The sequence below is a fragment of the Schistocerca cancellata genome, chromosome 1 (genome assembly GCF_023864275.1).
Source record: "Schistocerca cancellata isolate TAMUIC-IGC-003103 chromosome 1, iqSchCanc2.1, whole genome shotgun sequence".
NCBI lineage: Eukaryota > Metazoa > Arthropoda > Insecta > Orthoptera > Acrididae > Schistocerca > Schistocerca cancellata.
Window position 1 is genome coordinate 388,759,994 of NC_064626.1, and position 20,806 is coordinate 388,780,799.

The 20,806-nt window shown below is 40.2% G+C and overlaps 1 protein-coding gene across 1 annotated transcript in view; it reads left to right on the forward strand.

Moving 5' to 3' along the window:
* LOC126175424 (dynein axonemal assembly factor 10) overlaps positions 1-20,806 on the forward strand; it is a 192,882-nt gene that overhangs the window by 160,794 nt on the left and 11,282 nt on the right. The window contains exon 7 of the mRNA XM_049922226.1: positions 7,384-7,481. Within this exon, the coding sequence (XP_049778183.1) occupies positions 7,384-7,481 (98 nt within the window). The remainder of the gene's footprint in view (positions 1-7,383; positions 7,482-20,806) is intronic.

Sequence of the window (20,806 nt, forward strand, 5' to 3'; positions counted from 1 at the left end):
GCTTGAAGATTGATGTTACTAAATCAACTTTGGGTTATAAGAAGGTGGTGGTGATCAGAAGATGTAGAAGAAAAGGCAACACTCAGTCGACAAGAATATTGAAATAAACAATTCAGTTCTTGTTTATGGTAACCTGAGTGAATTGGCCCAAGTCGTGGCATGAAAAATACCCACAGAAAATCACAGAACTATTTCTGGCCTGAACTACCCTCACAGCATGCAGTGGATTAAATGCTTCTTTAAGCTGTTAGTGTACTCAACACCTTTCATCTCTTGCAAAGGTGAAATCCTGACTTCTCAGTCAACATTACAAGCCTGTAGTCAGCCACTACCCAGTTTCTGTGTTGTTTGGCTCATTGAATATATGCAACTTTACATGATTCTCTTAACAATGACCTCTTGTGATGTACTCGACTCAAAATGTCCATTGCATGCTATTCCCTTCACAATGTTAACCCAGAAAATAGTTGACATGGGCCTACATCACTGACAGCAGCTTTTACTGTGTCTCTCGTCTCCAGTACCTGTCAGCTAGAATGCTGTTAATTGTAAACCATTCATTGTAAACATGTTGTACAACTGCATTAATACACCAACAAATCTGGCACTGGTCATGGGCACACCCAAACATGTTAGCTTCTTCCTGACAGTCTGTCATGTCTCCTTGTCAATTCATCTTGTGGTACTGATTCCATACAACTGGCTGGCTTATACATACGATCTCACTGCTATGCCTTATGTCAGTGCTGGAGGCTCACAAAGTGGTCTTTTCAAGGGGGTAACAAATATTTTGTTTGTTAACTTATGTTGACTGGTAAACTCCATTACATTTGCTTCATTAGTTATTTACTCAACAACTACTTTTTAATATGCGAGAGAATAGAGACCCCATCAGCTCCCATTGTAATGTGAAATAATTTCTTCACTAGCTAGCGATGTTTATGTAGAAATAAAATCTGGTATACAGGCAATAGATACATTGTTGTAAAGCTGTTATTGGGAAAAATAAGAGTCACAGATACACTTAATAATTTTTCAACATTCTCATTTTTTTTAAATACATACACAAGGTGTCATTATCTCCAGCAATTGCAATTGTTTCATGACATTAAAAGTATACCATTAGGATCAAATGCATCAAAACTGTATGATGAAAAATCACACCCAACAGCAGCTGATATTTTATCAGAAGTCACAACACTGCGGGAATGTTTTGCGAATACAGATGTCACATAAAATACCTGAGGCACATGAGCACCCCCCCCCCCCCCCCCTCCCCGCCCACGAGATGCCAGTTTCAATATTGAGTTAAGTTTTGTCAGTGATTAACAAGGTAACAAAGCTTAGCAACATTTTAATACACCATCAGCAACACTAGCAATGTGACATCATGTATGTGGTAGTTGCTTTATTTCAGACTTGTCTTGTCACACACTGACTTCATGTTTATGTAACTTCTGCTCCCTATAGAGATAAAAGCACTTCAGTTGTTGACCGTGTTTATTTTGGAAATGTATTGAATCTATTCATTATTAGCTGTAACTACATAATATGATAACCCACAAATACATGCCCCACTAACATTAATGTGTCGACCACCTATGCTTGATGTCAGCATGCAGTAACGCCTTACAGATGACAAGTGGCAGCATTAGCAGTGGAAGTTATATAAAGCATGTCAGGGGGATGCGGAAAACAGTGTAATCCTGTGCAGTCCAGTCACATTAATGTGTCCTCCACCTATGTTTTACATCAGCTTGCAATGATGACTCACAGATGGCAGGTGGCAGCATTAGCAGTGGAAGTTATATAAAGAATGGTGGGGGGAGGGGGGCACGGAAAACAGTGCAGTCGTAATGTGGAAACCAAATTATTTATCTCACATCTGAAGGGTCATAATCACTGACTTTCTGGCCAAGGGTGGAAGCTAGAGAACAGCAGCTGCATGGCAAATGTACGTGAATAGCACTCGTCTACGTTACTCTCTATTAATATAATAGAGGGAAACATTCCATGTGGGAAAAATATATCTAAAAACAAAGATGATGAGACTTACCAAACAAAACCGCTGGCAGGTCGAGAGACACACAAACATACACACAAAATTCAAGCTTTCGCAACAAACAGTTGCTTCATCAGGAAAGAGGGAAGGAGAGGGAAAGACGAAAGGATGTGGGTTTTAAGGGAGAGGGTAAGGAGTCATTCCAATCCCGGGAGCGGAAAGACACATATCCATCCACACATACACAGACACAAGCAGGCATTTGTAAAGGCAAAGAGTTTGGGCAGATGTGAGATAAATAATTTGGTTTCCATTATGACTGCCTCTTTACTTCCGCCTCGACTGACATCTCTGCCCAAACTCTTTGCCTTTACAAATGTCTGCTTGTGTCTGTGTATGTGCGGATGGATATGTGTGTGTGTGCGAGTGTATACCTGTCCTTTTTTCCCCCTAAGGTAAGTCTTTCCGCTCCCGGGATTGGAATGACTCCTTACCCTCTCCCTTAAAACCCACATCCTTTCGTCTTTCCCTCTCCTTCCCTCTTTTCTGATGAAGCAACTGTTTGTTGCAAAAGCTTGAATTTTGTGTGTATGTTTGTGTTTGTGTGTCTATCGACCTGCCAGCGCATTTGTTTGGTAAGTCTCATCATCTTTGTTTTTAGATATATTACTCTCTATTAATGTGCACGCGGAGGCATGCGATTGGAGTTCACTCACTTGGTATCATGCAATGCTCACTCATGGGTTGACAGCAAACAGCGATGTGTCCTTACAAAGCAGGTATAAGGGAAACATAGCTTCTACCTATACAGCTACAGTCACAGCTGCAGAACAGGAGCCACATGGCAAATCTGCCTGAATAGTGCTCGAGGCTGCCAGTTGACTCACTTGGTATAAAGCAATTCTCACTCATGGAGTGATGGGCAACAGCCGTTTGGCCCTACCAAGCAGGTATAAGGAAACACAGATACTACCTATACAGCTTCAACACAACATAGCCACACTAATGGGTCTATCAAGTGTTTGAATGAATTTAGAATTAGAATTTCTTTATTAGCTGTCAATTTTCCATGTTTTCTGTGGAGAAGGTATGCACTGTACATGTGAGATTCACCACAGTGTAACAAAAATTAAAGTGATAACAAAATATTGAAGGAACTTCAATACAGCAACAACAATGGCAGTAACCCCATGGCAAGTTGCACCATATTTTGGAGTATGTGTTGAAATGTAGGTCCCCCTTTAACTGGCTGTATCTGTTCATAGGTGGAAGGAAGTCAAAGGCACATAACCACACCTAGTAAGTCACTGCAGTGCTGAAACCACCCATCAAGTTGAGCATTGCTTTACTTGATTTGCAGTGTAACAAATAAAACATAAAAATACTTATCAGCAGTCAGGCTCAGTGGTTTGGGCTGTAAAGCACTAGGCAGCCCCAATGTTAAGCAGCCAATTTAGTCAGCCAGCTGACAGTCAGTCATGACCGATAAGCTGAGTGAGATGGATGTGGAATATGTTATGCCTTTTTTTCTCATATCTGATGTACTTTACTATAATTGTAAAATTTATTTTTCCATTATTTTATTTGCTTTATGCACTGTGGTTTATAACTTCATGTACATAGGAAATATAGTGACTCATCTATTTTTCCACAGTTTTGCACAAAACTCTCATTAGTAAAAATTTACAAATATCGGAGAAAAGCCCCATATCAAACAACAGAGTACCAACACCATGCGTCATTGTTGCGGGTGAGGCATTTGATATATCTGAAAATTTAATGCATGCTTATGGAGGAAGGAGTTCAACAGTCAATAAAAGGACCTTTAAAAAATGACTGTCTCAGACTAAGCAGTTTTAGAATACACTGACAAATAAATGGAGAACAGAAAATTTTTCATCACCCAATGGATGTTTGAGATGAATTTGCAATTGCTGCAATAAATGCATGCTGTGTTTTACAAGCTAACATGCAAGCAATGAGTGAAAATTTTAAGACCTATTGTATGTCCCTTCAAAATGGAAATTTCCCCTAGTCCTACAAGTTATTGAAAGTCATCATGAAATTTGTTTCAGGATTCAGGGAATGTCTGGCTACTTTGACAAGTGCACAGACATTGAAGGCAGCCACATAAGTTCTCCATGAGACAGCCTGCTCATAAGTGGCAGCGCGGAGCCAGCTAGCTGTCGCAGAGGCCCAGTATGCGGGCTACATCACTTCAATATTATATTGGCTGATGCAGAAGGCCTGCCTAGAACATTACAGCCCCTTTCATTCCTCTGTGCACCAGATAATACGTCTCCCCATCTCACTGCCTAACATGGTGCAATAACTCTGTGTAAGCAGCCAGTGATGAGAATGCAGCAGACAAAAACTCCTTTCTTAGACTGCTAACACTATTTAATATGTGTCTCCTTAGTATAATTATGCAGTTTGTTGTTGTAGTGCTACAGAATGAGTGAACCAAGCAAGAACCCAGTGGTTCTTATTGATTAACATCTCCAGACTTTTGATATTAAGTCTCCTGATAGTTTATGGAATGCTGCTCAATATCCAGAATCAACCCGAGTGTTTCAAGATTAACTCTGAGTGAGCTTGCCATTAGAATATGGAATAGCTTTCATTTCAACATCCGTCTGTGCAATTATATAGAGTTTTGAGATTCAAAAATTTCAGAAGAGACACTGGGTGTGAGTATATAAAAGAGACAAACTGCCTGTTGGCTTCTGTCTCGGGTTCTTCAGCCGATGTTCATCTGATGATGGTGCTGATGTTTCGCCAGCACGAGTGGCTGGCATTGTCAAAGCTTCACCCTCCATTACCAGTGGTGAACTGGAGCCGAGCTCGCGGCCGCAGACTATATATACCTGGTTGACCAACATCCAAGGGCTTCTCCGCGGTCATTTCCAGTGCGTTTCTCCTCTTGCTACCTGGAGAAACACACCGGAATTGATGACAGAGAAGCCCTCAGACGTTGGTGCGCCAGATATGTATAGTCTGTGACCGCGAGCTCGGCTCCAGTTCACCACTGGCAATGGAGGGTGAATCTTTGACAATGCCAGCCACTCGTGCTGGTGAAACGTCAACAAAATCATCAGATGAATGTGGCTGAAGAACCCAAGACAGAAGCCAATAGGCAGTTTGTCAACAAGTGGCCACGAAAGCCTTAAAAATTTTGTATATAAAAAGAGTTCGTAATATTGCAGCATGCTTGCAACTTGCATGTCATGGAAGTGTCAAATGATGATTGTAAGACTTTTTTCTCTCTATATACTGAGTGCATTTATTGTTACAGAGACATTCTCATGATTTAAAAAGTAGTAGTTCACCTCTATTGGTGGCTGTGACCAAGGGAGGCTTAAACAATTCAGACATATAGTAGCCAAAGAAATGTCAAAGAAATCTGGTCACGAGTTTCAAATGACATTAAGACATAAAAAGAAGATTTTATTAGGAATGTGATTTGAGAAGTGAAGTAAAATTCTCCATATTTGCTGAAGACATTATGAGCTGAAACTCGTACATTGAAGTTATGATTAAAGATCAATGCAGGAATGCATTGCATGTGTAGAATGTGTTTTCTTTAGTCTCACAATGGTAAATCTTTGTAAATCAAATAAAGTTTATGGTGGAATGTTTCAAATAAAAGAGTTGTTCTGAAAACTAATTTAAAAGGAACAAAAGGCTCATTTGTTTAATAAATGACTAAGAATTGCCGCTCTAAATGCAATTGGATTCCAAATTCATCTGCAGGTATTATCCTTAACACTTTTTATCCACAGATGATTTCTAATTGTTTTTATTTGTGTAAGTGAGTAATATTTCAAACAATATTTGTCATTCACATAAATTTTGCCCAAGTGTGGAGTTAACAGAAGTGCATTGTACGTGCGCACACTGTAAATTCAGAGCCTATGTACAAGTGGGTGCAGGTGCAGGAAATCCGCGTAGTAATCTTTGGCAACATCCACCAATGTTTTCAAAGCGTATTAGCGCTCTTACTCACGCACCGCAGGTGCATGTGAGCCATGTGCATAGGGTAGGCAGTTGCAGGGCTCTAGTGGAAGCATTTTGAAATGGCTCAGTTCGTGAACCATTTTCGTACCACTGTGCTTCAAGTATATACCATCTGTAGCAAAATGGCACTATCCAAAACTACTGCTGAGGCAACTGTGGTGCACCACAGGCCATAGGTGACTGTGGTGAATGATGGCTGCAGAGGTGTATGTGGGCAAATAGACATGAAGCTGTTGAGCAACTGATTGCCCAGATGAAGCAAGGGGCTACCAACATTGTCTCCGCAATGACCATTGAGCGAACATTGTTGCATATGGGTCTCTGAAGCAAGCACGTGGTTCATGTACACATGCTGACTGCTGTTCAGGGGCAATGAAGGCTGGAGTTTGTGCACTAATACCACAGCTGTATGTCCATTGAATGGTGACAACTGGCTTTTTCGAATGAATAATGTTTTATGCCCCATAGCACAGATGGCTACTGGCATGTACGCTGTGAAATGTCTGAAAGTAAACACCCTGCAACAATCATCAAAAGGGCTCAGGCTAGAGGACATCCCTGGATGATCTTGTTAGTCTGGAAGGCACAATGGATCAATACAAGTATGCATCTATACTTGGGGACCATGTCCACCCCTACATGCAGTTTGTTTTTCCTCAGCACAGCGTCTTCTACCGCAGTTTCCTCGGCGGAATGTCATCTACCGCAGTTTGTTTTTCTTTGGCACAATGTTGCAGTTGATGTGCATGGTTCGAAGAGTGCCAAGATGGATTCATCATACTCCCCTGGCCAGCAAACCCTCCGAACTTAAACCCAATGGAGAATCTGTGGGACCCCCTTGATTGGGCTGTTGTGCCATTGAACTTCAGATGAGAAATCTAGTACAGTTGCCAACAGCACTAGAATCGGCATGGCTCCACATCCCTGTCAGTACCTTTCAGAGCCGCACTGATTCTCTTCCTGCATGTCTCGCACGAGTCTGTGCTGCAAAGGATGGTTATTCAGGCTTTTTCCAGGTGATCACATTATTTTGACTGGGCGGTGTATTTGCCTAATGGTGCTCTGCTAATTGCTAATGACATTATATGCTTTTTGGTAGGGTGCTAATGTATTGCCATAGCTTTGTTTAATTATTTACATGCTTAAAGTGTTAAAAGCTTCTAAACAGCCTTGTCCTTATCAGTAATGCCTTATTCGTGACTATAAATTGTTCTTTTATTTTCCATTGAGGATCCTTTATGTAAGATTAGATAGTGTATGTGGTTCTTTGTTGCTGGTGTTCATTGTTTTTTTTATGTCTGAAAATTAGTTTAACCCATTGTAGGGACTGAAACAATATTTTTTTGTGTTTATTCTTGTTCCAGGCTCACAAGTCAACAATATGGTTAGCGCGCCATTTACCACAGAATCGTGACATTTTTGTCACTTGTGGAGGAAGTGGCTCAGTATGTTTATGGAAATAGTAAGTTTCGTAATTTTACAAGTTATGAAAAGCAACACTTTTAGTGTCTTCAAATTAATTTCACAATTTCTTGAATTTATTGAATCATAGATTCCATTGTAATTTTTGCAAATATAAAATTAAGTAATGAATGATTTTTACTTCTCGAGTGAATCTTTCTTGGAACAGATGCATGATAAATTAAAGAAACAATAGTTTGTATGACACAGCACAACTCTGATAACCTACCAGAGGTGTCTTTAGTTAAATTTTGTGATTTCTCATTTACAAAGATGTCAAGGCACTTTTTTTTTTAATCAGCATATAAAATTAAAATTCATTGACAGTTAACAACTGGCTGCTTGAGAAATAATAGTTGATTGCTGAGGTTAATACTATATTAAATTGAGTAGGTAAGTCACAGTTTCAGAGAAACAGTGGGCGAGTTTTTGATTGTCCTTTATATAATAATAATAATAGCAAGAGTAATAATAATAATGTTGAATGGTTCGACAACCTAGTGCAAGTCTCAGTTGGACACATCTTTGGGACTGAGTCAACAGCACCTGTTGTTCCCATCCAAGCCATACAATTACTAATTGCAATATTGAAAAGTGCCTGAGTTATTCTGATCACAATGCACTGTGGCACGGCCATTATGAAACACATCAAATGAATTCACAATTGTGAATAAGGATTACCATCGGCTGTTGAATGGAATGACGACAATGAAAATTTGTGCCGGACGGGGAACTCAAACCTGAATTTGCCGCTTATCATGAGCCTTACCATCTGGCTATCTGTGCATGACTCATGGCCAGACCCAAACTTACATGTTTTGTCAACCATGCATCCTTATTTGCAATTGCGAATTCATTTGCTGTGTTTTGTAAGGGCTGTGGGCGCCGCAGTGCATCATGATCAGAATAACACAGGCACTGCAATATCGTATTTCCTTGCCGATACTGGGCAAGCGACTTTCGAGTACAGCATCTGACCTGTACGGGAATATACATAATGGACGTATGAGTACCGGTTGTAGATGCATGGTTGACGACATATTGAAGTTTGGGTCTGGCCGTGAGTCGTGCGTGGATAGCCAAATGGTAAGGCAACTGCTCACAATAAGTGGGAAATCCGGGTTCAAGTCCCAGCCCGGCACAAATTTTCATTGTTGTCATTCCATTCAACAGCTGAAGGTAATCCTTATTCGCAATTGCAAATTCATGTGATGAATTACTAATTGGGTCCAACATCGCTGAATTTCTTCTTTCATGTGAATCACATTGATAAGAAGTTTGCACTTTTGAATTCAGTGATCCAAGTCATAAGTATTGACAGTGAAGAAACTGAATGATTGTAAGCCTCCCCAATGTAGGAAAAATATTTGTCAACAATAAACCATGTAAAACAATAAATTTTGTGATGGCATGATATTCCAGTGTATCTATTTGAATAAAAAATACACAAATATCTATCAAAGCTGTATAAACTAAACTGTTCCACATATCAACTTGATACATTCATTCATTCCTAGTGGAAGATAGGCCCCATTTTGTCTAATGTTTGGGTGTATTTAACAGTAAATGAGCATATTTTTTCAAGAAAATGTACTGGTTGTGGCTCTATTTAATGTCCATTATAGCATATACTGGTAGTGTCTGAATGTAAAGATAGGATCCAGGATTGGGTGACTCACATCAGCAGCACAGCTTGCCATACAACTGATACATCAATTCCAAAATTTTCAAGGCAGCTAAGAAGGCACCCTGTTGCTGGATACAATGAGCTATGGATCTGCTCAGGACCTAGGTGCCGTACAAGCATTTCAACATACAAAATTGAGCCAGAAGGATATTTTTCAGTGTGTATGTGTGGGAGGGCAGAGAGTCACTGGACAGGAGAGAGAGCAAGCTGCAGTCACTGAAATTAATTGTTCAGTTTTTGTGTTCCTCCCTCAGATCACAGAAATGGGACAAAATGATAATGACCTGTCTTTGTGTAAGGAATTTGTTCACTAATCTATGGCTATCTGCAGTTATTAAAAAGTCCACCTGTTTGTACTTCCTGTGGAATACTCATTGAGCTCGCCATGTTTTTTGTACACCTGCTTGGGGTTGTAGTCAGGATTGGAAAGCAGTGTAGACTCATAATTAACTTATGGTACTCACACTTAGAAAAAGCAATTGTAGTGGTTTATTATTCATTGGAGTTACACAGTGAGGACTGTCAGGGGAATGACAGAAAGTAGCACCAGGTGCCCCTACCTATCTCAGAGGAGAAGGAAAATGCAAAGAGAACTAAGTCATTTAGCTTCTGTGTTAGGCATTGGCATGGAACACGAGAGAGAGAGAGAGAGAGAGAGAGAGAGAGATTCTCAGCTGCTGGTCCAAGAGTGCACGGTTTCACAAGTCAGACTCTGCAGCATGATTTAATGGCAGAGCTTCGCCAATCTCAGTGGGGCCTTAATCTAGAGCTAACAACGCTTAACTTTGTTTGACAATTCATTATTTTAATTTCATTTAACAACTGAAATCTTGAAATGTGAGTTTAATTGTTACATCACTCAGCAGTGTCTATAATTGGCAGCACAGGACTGTGACCGTGGCAGCATCCCAAGATAGCCAAAGCTGGTTTCAGAGACAGTTTTAAGAAGTAGAGGTAACTGAGACACTTGGGTGACAAAGATTAAAACATTATTTAAAATAAGCAATACATGTTTACAGGTCAGTTTTACAAGATTAATGAAAGCAGTGGCTGAATGACTCCTTGCATTAGAAGAGTTAATGGACCCACTGATAGGGGCCACTTGATGTTTAAAGGCCTCCATGTCAGACTGCTGTCGAATTTTTGAAGACAACTTGAGCACACAGTCTCTTGTCTTTATTGTGGCTAGATAATCACCAATGTGTCCCCATTTGGTTGCCAGCCTGACAGTGAGGCAGACTAAAATCACGAAACAGAATTTTGAAACACAACAGTTATTTTAACGGTAATCAGGGAGGTTGGAGGGAGGATTAAAGTGATGTAAGTAAAATTTATTTCAAGATCATTAACACCACTGATTATGTCCTATAAATAATGTTGTAACTATTTAACTGACCAAAGAAAAGTTGCAAAACTGGAAATATATTAACATATTAATGTGATTAAATCTGACTGACCACCAACCAGAATGCCATATGAAATTAAATAGATTGAACTAACAAAGTATAAAATGACAGCTGCAAACATTTTGCTTCTCATTGGATTAACGCAACCTATAAATAAATAATAAATGAGTTACAATAAACATCTGAAGTGTATATATGTACACACTGCACCCTTCAAAAATAATTAAAGAAAATGATCAGCATTGAAAAGTATGAATTTATGATTACCTACTTGTGAGAAGCCAGGCCTAGCAAAAAAGATGAACTTACAAGTTTGAGGTTTTAAAAAAGTCTTTGTTTCCCTCTTTTAACACCCTTCCATGCTGCAGTATCCCTTCACTTATGGAAACAGATGATATCAGTTGGTGTTACTTCCTCCTGCTCACCATTGTACTGCAGCGCTGCCTCAGTCATCTTGGATGCTTCCGATTCTGTGATGAGATTTCCCCAGTCATCTAAGTTTGCCTTTTTCTCCTTTATTAGTTCCCCCTGCATGCCTCTTTCCACAGTATTATTTTCAATTAGTTCATCAGCTTCATCATATCCCATCCATTCTATGGTGTTCTCTGCATCGACAGCCTCACAGCCCGGTATATTTTTTAGTAACAAAATGATATCATCGTTTCCCTCTTTGACTTCAGTTTCACACATGGATTCCAACTTGAAGTGGCCACCTTCTTGGTCGAGAAGAATTTTCCGAGACCTTACAAGTGATGTGTTTGGAATCTCTTTCCGTGCTTTGGCCAACTACCTTATGACATGTAACAAGTCATTTCTCTCACAGATGGTTACACAATCTTCATTATCTATCATTGATATCAATGAACTGAGAAGACAGTAGCAATATTTCTTCTTTAGTATGTCAACAATGCCCTGGTCCATCAGCTGACAAAGAGCTGTCACATTTATTGGTGAAATTAATGCTTTGATTTCTCCATGTGTGAGGTCATCACTCTCAGGATGTGAAGGCGCATTATCAAGAGCTGTCACATTTAGTGGTGAAAATAACGCTTTGATTTCTCCATGTGTGATGTCATCACTCTCAGTATGTGAAGCCACATTATCAAGAAGCCACAGAGCTTTCGTCAGTAAATTGTTGTTTTTCAAATATTTCTCTAAAGCTGCTACAAATTCATGTGTAGCCACATTTTACATGTTTCTGAACTCATCTGTCCTTTTTCTTGATGAGTATTATATAAGGGCACTTATTCCTGATTTTTGGGGTTTTTGAAAGCCTAGGTTTCTGTGATTTCCCTACTAATGTATGCCTAGGTTTCTGGTTACCAGTTGCATTACACATGCCAGTACAGTAACTTGTTCCTTACATGTATTGTATCTGGATGCTGCAGTGTCCTTTTTTGAAGCAAGCATTTTCTTAAGGAGGACTTTATAAATTTAAATCACTCTCATAGCATTTGTACAACTGTTTGCCATAAATTTCCCCTCATTAATTAAATTCAAAAGATAGTCTTTAAAAAATGACACAGCCTCTTTGTCAGTGGATAATGTCTCTCCACTAATTGTAATCTGGCAAATACCAAATCGATTTTTCAGTCAGTCCAGTAATCCACCTCTGACAGTAAATTCTGAATCTTCTCCTTCTATTTGCTGCTGAAACTGTAATGCTTTTTCCTGCAATATTGGCCCAGTAATGGACAAACTTTCCCCTCTTAAATATTAATGTCACAAAAGTAACATTTCCTCAACTTCTTTATGCTTACCTCTGACTTTGTCTTCATTACTCTTATTCCACTTCCATTATCTTGGGAAACATACCAGTTTTCAATTTGTGCTCAATTTTTCTTCCAGTCTTTAACAGTACTTTTTCCCATTCCAACCCCCCACCTACCCCTAGGAATATTTTGGCTGCTACCCCAGAATCCAGTCACATTACAGCACATAGTTTTTGATCCATAAATGCTACAGTTTTTTCATTTACCACCCATTTTGGACTCTAATTAAAACATAAAGGATGACAAAAAACAACAATTCAACAATGCACACACATTTTGCATCTGATATACAGCTGAAGAAACAAAGAACAAAGGTTTGCCAACACAGCTGCTCTCTATTTGTTATAATTTTAATTAATATTGTGTTTATACTGGTTGCTGGTGAGGAGGAAAGTTAGTTATTAGTATTTTATTAATGATCTCATTCATAAGCAGCCATATCACAGTCATCACAGTCGCTCCAGAAAGTTATAATTAAGCTTTACTTGTTTAATCAGAATTGGACGATGACTCTCCTTGTCCGCAGTCTCAATGATTCGAAGCAATCTGCAATCCTGTGTAAATAAAATGTCTTGATTTTCTTGCATTGTGTAGTCAGTCGGGAAACTTCAGATGAAGGGGAAAGTTTGCTTTGATAGAGTTTAATTATCCGATGAAATATTGGAGCTCTTGGATCTAATAATTGCAGGTTCATTTCCAATTCATCGGAAGTTCCCTTCTGATTACCAATGAAATGACACCTCCGTGCAAATTTCCAATTAGAGAATACATATGTAATGAAATTCCTTACACATCTTTGATGTAAATGCTCAATATATATTTTCTTGAGTAGCATACAATATATGTTCAGTCTCGATCTTCCAGTAATCTCGATAGCAAAATTACAATTATTCAATGTGGATATTCGGCAAGGAGAAGATCCTAAAAGTCCTCTCAACACACCAGAGAGAATATTACAAAGAGTAATTATGTGCTCATGGATTAGTAATAGTACTGTACTACTTTGCGCATTGATTCTGCGAGTACATAGATGGTCAAGTAGGAAACATAATTCACTCATAGAATTGTGCAGGGATAATTAGTAGAATATAAAGAGATATTACAGTGTGTTCATTCTTGTTTGTGAGCACTGGAAGGAGGCGTCTTAAGGATTGTTTGTTGAAGAGTGGTTCTGAAAATTTATTCATTATTAACAACACAGTATTTACCTTATAATTGTGAATCCAGATGTGCTAGAAGCACAAAAGACACGTGATACATTTTGAAAGGCCACACGGCATTGTAGCTGGCATCCTCTTGCTAAAGGTTCAAAAAAAATGATATGAATTAAGTAGGTTGGATAGTACAGAGGGTGGGTAGTCATGAGCCAGACAGTCAAGAGAGTACTGTAACCTGCTGCAGGAATGCCATAACATAGGCAGCATCTCAATCTAGTGGTACATTTCTGGTCATGAGCCATCAGCTGATCGGAGGACTTGAGCAATTCAGTGTTGTTAGTATCCAAAAGAACTGATCGGACAGGATGCGTACTGAGAGGGAAGTTAAATTCCAAGGATGCATAACAAGAATGATTCAATAGTGGCATTCAAAATTTCTTTCCATTGTGTGGAGAACCGAAATCCAGACCTCAGGATATCATAACAGGATGCTTCGAATAATACTCCTGTATTATGTGGTGTTACTCAGTAGTTACGTGGAGTGAAATTCCAATTGGAGCACACAAGTGGAACCATAATGGAGCATATAACAAGCTGATCCTTGTGCGGGGTCAGCAAAGGTTGCATTAACCCTAACAATATGAACGTATTTTCCATAACGCGCATTACCAAGGGGGGCAGGGGGACAATACTTTATGCCCAACCTAAAAAATAAAAATAAAAAAACTGTAATTGTATCTGACCTATATTAACAACATACTTTTTAGCATGCTCCTAGCAATATCAACACACTTTCAAAAACATCTTCTACCAACAGTCTGGGATGCTGAAGATGATGGTCACGTGTGTGTGCGGTGTAATTGCTTGTGTGAATGAATTTGTGTATATTCTTATAGGAAGGGGGGGGGAGGCATATTTTATCGAGCTATTTTATATGTACTTCAGAAGGAATTTTAAACTGTAACATAGACACTAAGTTGCGAGTTCGAGTCCACACATTCCCCTACTTTTAAACCGGAGTCCGGCTGTCTGCTAAAGTTGTAGTGTGATGGAATCTCAAAGATAATGTACATACTTTCTAATCCACCAGTAACAGAAAAATCTTCCAGAAACAATTTGGCAAAACAGCTCTTGGCTGCTTCTGGATCAGAACATCCATGTTTGACAGTTTTCTCCCCCTTCTGCAGCCACCAGCCACATGCCGCCTTCCACCTTCCACCAAACACTGTCCAAACAGTTGACCATGGTGCATCACTACACATGAATTTATCAACTGTCATTTCCTTGTTTGAAGTTCTAATATTTATCTTGCTGTTATGTTTTATATTTTAATCACATGAAGCTTATAAATGATGTTTAAGCATTGTAAAATGGAGCTGCATGTTGGAAAAAGCCTAAAATATGTGAGATATTGTTTGTTTTTGGTTTAATAAAGAGTTATTGTAAACCTTTCTTTTAAAATTTTTGGTGATACAAAGAACGTAACCAAGTTTCCCAAATGTCACCCAGATGAGGCCAATGCATGGCATGATCTCTGTTCTCTGGTTATCTTTCCCAAGTTAGATTTTGTGCCCCAGATAAAGGTCTTCATTTATTACGAGGGCAGTTCAATAAGTAATGCAACACATTTTTTTTCTCGGCCAATTTTGGTTGAAAAAACCGGAAATTTCTTGTGGAATATTTTCAAACATTCCCGCTTCGTCTCGTATAGTTTCATTGACTTCCGACAGGTGGCAGCGCTGTATGGAGCTGTTAAAATGGCGTCTGTAACGGATGTGCGTTGCAAACAACGGGCAGTGATCGAGTTTCTTTTGGCGGAAAACCAGGGCATCTCAGATATTCATAGGCGCTTGCAGAATGTCTACGGTGATCTGGCAGTGGACAAAAGCACGGTGAGTCGTTGAGCAAAGCGTGTGTCATCATCGCCGCAAGGTCAAGCAAGACTGTCTGATCTTCCGCGTGCGGGCCGGCCGTGCACAGCTGTGACTCCTGCAATGGCGGAGCGTGCGAACACACTCGTTCGAGATGATCGACGGATCACCCTCAAACAACTCAGTGCTCAACTTGACATCTCTGTTGGTAGTGCTGTCACAATTGTTCACCAGTTGGGATATTCATAGGTTTGTACCCGCTGGGTCCCTCGTTGTCTAACCGAACACCATAAAGAGCAAAGGAGAACCAGCTGTGCGGAATTGCTTGCTCGTCATGTGGCTGAGGGTGACAATTTCTTGTCAAAGATTGTTACAGGCGATGAAACATGGGTTCATCACTTCAAACCTGAAACAAAACGGCAATCAATGGAGTGGCGCCACACCCACTCCCCTACCGAGAAAAAGTTTAAAGCCATACCCTCAGCCGGTAAAGTCATGGTTACAGTCTTCTGGGACGCTGAAGGGGTTATTCTGTTCGATGTCCTTCCCCATGGTCAAACGATCAACTCTGAAGTGGATTGTGCTACTCTTCAGAAATTGAAGAAACGACTTCAGCGTGTTCGTAGGCATAAAAATCGGAACGAACTTCTCCTTCTTCATGATAACACAAGACCTCACACAAGTCTTCGCACCCGAGAGGAGCTCACAAAACTTCAGTGGACTGTTCTTCCTCATGCACCCTACAGCCCCGATCTCACACCGTTGGATTTCCATATGTTTGGCCCAATGAAGGACGCAATCCGTGGGAGGCACTACGCGGATGATGAAGAAGTTATTGATGCAGTACGACGTTGGCTCCAACATCGACCAGTTGAATGGTACCGTGCAGGCATACAGGCCCTCATTTCAAGGTGGCGTAAGGCCGTAGCATTGAATGGAGATTATGTTGAAAAATAGTGTTGTGTAGCTAAAAGATTGGGGAATAACCTGGTGTATTTCAATGCTGAATAAAACAACCCCTGTTTCAGAAAAAAAATGTGTTGCATTACTTATTGAACTGCCCTCGTACTTCCAGAGCATAGCTTCTGATGGAGCCCACAATACTGACAGAGCTCATGTTTTTTGTCTTTTGAAAGTTAATTTTGAGACTAAAGCATGGAAAACATCTTTCCATTCTCAGATCATATTTGACAGTTCATTTGTGCCGTTCTTAAAGAGGAAATTTTTCATGTTGGTTCCTTTATATCCACAGGATGGATAATTTAAAACATCCCCCATAGTGAAAATGAATAACTTAAGTGAGATTGTCCCTCCTTGTATGATGCTGCTTCCCACAGGAATGTTTCCAATAATCCAATTGTCCTATATTTTTCATATCTAGATGATCATTCTTGTAAATGTAGCAGGTTAATTTTTATGAGAAGGAAAGTTGCTACTCACCATATAGCGGAGATGCTGAGTCACAGATAGGCACAAAAAAAGACTCTCACAATTATAGCTTTCAGCCATTAAGGCCTTTGTCAACAATAGGCACACATACACAAAGACACCCATACTCACACAAATGCAACTCACACACAACTGCATTCTCTGGCAACTGCTGAAACCACACTGCAAGCAGCAGCACCAGTGGATGAGGGGAATGGTGACTAGGTGGGGGTAAGGAAGAGGCTGGGGTGGGGAGGCACACAGTGAAGTGCTGCAGGTTAGTCGGTTGGGGGGGGGGGGGGGGGGAGTAGCAGAAAAGGAGAGAAATAAAAAGACCTGTTGCAGTTGTGGAATGATGGCTGTGTAGTGCTGATGGAATGGGAACAGGATGGGTGAGGATAGTGACTAACGAAGGTTGAGGCCAGGAGGGTTATGGGAATGTAGGATGTGTTACTGGGAAAGTTCTGACATGTGCAGTTCAGAAAATCTGGTGTTGGTGGGAAGGATCTGTATGGAACAGGCTGTGAAGCAGTCATTGAAATGAAGGATATCGTGTATGGCAGCATGTTCAGCAACAGGGTGATTCACTCTTTTCTTGGCAACAGTTTGTCGGTGGCCATTCATGTGGACAGACAGGTTGTTGGTTGTCATGCCTACATAGAATGCACTACAGTGGTTGCAGCTTAGCTTGTAGAGCACATGACTGGTTTCACAGGTTTTATGGGATACATGATGTTAGTGATCGGACTGGAGTAGGTGGTGGTGGGAGGATCTTGCATCTAGGTCTATTACAGGGGTATGAGCCATGAGGTAAGGGATTGGGAGCAGGGGTTGTGTAAGGATGGAGAGTATATTGTGTAGGTTCAGTGGATGACATAATATCACTGTGGGAGGGGTTGGAAGGACAGTGGACAGGACATTTCTCATTTCAGGACATAACAAGAGGTAATCAAAACCCTGGCGGAGAATGTAATTCAGTTGCTCCAGTCCTTGATGGTACTGAGTTACGAGGGGAATGCTCCTCTGTGGCGAATGGTGGGACTTTGGGAGGTGTAGAAAGACTGGAAAGACAAGGCAAAGGAGATTTGTTTTTGTACAAGGTTGGGAGGATAATTGTGGTCAGTGAAGGCTTCAGTGAGACACTTGATATATTTTGAGAGGGACTACTCGTCAGTGCAGATGCGGTGGCCATGGGTGGCTACGCTGTACAAAAGGGACTTCTTGGATGGAACAGGTAGCAGCTATCGAAGTGAAGGTATTGCTGGTGGTTAGTAGGTTTGATATGGATGGAGGTATTGATGTAGCCATCTTTGAGGTGGAGGTCAACATCTAGGAAGGTGGCTTGTTGGGTTGAGTGGGACCAGGTGATGCAAATGGGGGAGAAGTTGTTGAGGTTCTGGAGGAATGTTGATAGGGTGTCCTCACCTTTGATCCAAATAGCAAAGATGTCATCAATGAATCTGAGCCAGGTGAGGGATTTAGGAATCCCAGAATCCTAAGCCTAGGAACCCTAGGATCCTAGGATTCCAGAATCCTAAACCTAGGAACCCTAGTATCTTAAGAACCCAGAATGCACCCTGTGCGTGTGCGTGTCTTATTGTTGACAAAGGCCTTAATGACCAAAAACTATAATTGTGAGATTCTTCTTGTTGTGCCTATCTGCGACTCAGCATGTCCACTATATGGTGAGTAGCAACTTTCCTTCTCATAATGTTGTTACATTCCACCCTGGATTTTCCATTGTTTGATTTTAGCAGATTAATTTGGTATCTGTTTAGTCAACATGGGGTCTGTGTGTTGTCCTGAGTATTGTCCAGGTTTCAATTTTGTGAATGCCTTCTCATGTCTCTGGAGTCCATGGGGCATTGTACCTCATATATTTCTCTATCATCTGTGTACTGCTTGTATATGGTTAACAGCACTGATCCTTTTCTGAATCCTGCCTGTTTGACTGGCTGATAAAAGTCAAATTTCTGATACAAGTGGTTCTTAGTGATTTTTGTTAGCAGCTCGTAAAATATAGATAAAAGACTAATATGCCTGTAATTCTTGATGTTTGTGTTGCCACCTTTTTCAAAGGGGAGAATGAACTCTGCATTTTTCCGTGACTCTGGAATCTTCTGCTCCTCAAGTCATGTAATATAGTTAAGAGTGCTTCTTAATTATTCTCCCAATTTTAAGCATCTCACACATGACCTGACTTTCTCCTGGTTCCTTACAATTGTTGAATTATTCAGAACTGTTTCCATTTAATTTTTGTTGATGGGTTCCAATTTTTCCAGTGCGACTTTCGTAACATAACTTCGTGATTCATTATGCAGGCTTTGGCATGATAGTGATTGACTGCAGAGCTTCTGATGAAAGTCATCAACAGCTTTTATAATTTTGTCTCTTTTAGTGACAATTCCATCTTGGTTGTTCCAAATATTGTGCATGATAAGCTTGCATTTTGATTGACTGGAACAAAATACTCTCATGTTCACATTTATTTTAATGGCCTCCTCTATCGGTCTTGTGTTTTGCATTCTCTGATCTCTTCTGATCACCTTCTTTATGTTTTTATTGATGTCTCTGTATTTGGGTGCATCTCTGTCAGTGTTTCACCTTTCCTCTGTAAGGTGTTATGTTTCAAGGCCGGATCTTGAATTTTTCTGTTTTTGGAGTGCACTGACTCTCTTTACTGCTGATCAAATACTACTTGTAATTTTTTATTGCGAGCTCATTCAATTCCATTGCTCTTCACATTTCTGTTGGTTGTTAAGAAAACTCACCATCATTTGTTCTCTCACGTTTCATGCGGAGAGTTCAAAGTTTGCACTGAAGAGATCAGTTCGTGTGAACTTTGCTCCTATCTTTTTATTAAAATCACTGAGTATTAATAAAAATGTGCTGGTTTCTGAATTTTTTGCTGTTGTCAGATTTTCACAGAACTGTTCTGGTTCTTTATCAGTTGAAGTGGAAGTAGGTGTGTATAGGCACAAGTGATTTAGCTGCTAATTTTACCATTCAGCTGAAGAGTTACATAGATCACTCTGTCTGAATTGATCATGGTCTTGGTGATAAAATGTTCCCTTCTGTTGTGAATTAGCAGACCTACCCAGCCAATATGGGAATTTATATCTGAGTTATTCTGTAATAGGATGTGGCCAGACTTGAGGACAGCAATTCCTTCGTCTTTGAATCTTGTCTCACTGTTTCTAAGTATGTCCCATTTGAAGTTCTGTAATTGGGTCAATAAAATATCAATTCACCAAGCAGTGGCAGGAGAACACACATATAACAGCTGAAAGATTGATCAACACCTGCAACCTACAGTATAAAGACTTTCCTTCTATATTAAAGACACCAGCCATTTCCTAGATTGTCTGAGATCCGTGCCTATCCCTCTCCCACCACACACCTTGCTTGTCACCATTGATGCCACCTCTATACCAGCATCACACATGTGCATGGTCTGTTCACTGCTGAACAGTTCCTCAGTCAAGGCCCACCTAATTCCAAATATAAGATGTCTTTCTTGCTCAACTGAATCAACCTTATGACTTACGGACAGATCAGGGGCACAGCCATGGGAACCGAGATGGCTCTTTCCTATGCCAACTTTTTCATGGGTTGCTTAGAGAGGGCTTTCCTGGAATTCATAAGCCTTCAGCCTCTGGTTTGGTTTACATACATTAATGACATCTTTGCCATACGGACTCATGGTGAGGCTGACCTGTTAAAATTCCTTGACTCTCTAAATACATCCTCCCAATTAAGATTCACATGATCCCATGCCACTTTCCTTGATTTTAACCTCATCCTTACCGAGGGTCAGATACACACTTCTTTTCACTTAACATACTAACAAACAACAGTACTTACATTTTGACAGTTGCCACCCTTCCCATGTCAAATGTTCCGTCCCATACAGCCTTGGTATTAAAGAAAAATGTATTTGTTCCAGTGCTGGCTCTTTACAGCAATACACCACCATTCTCAGCTTGGCCTTCACTGGACATAATC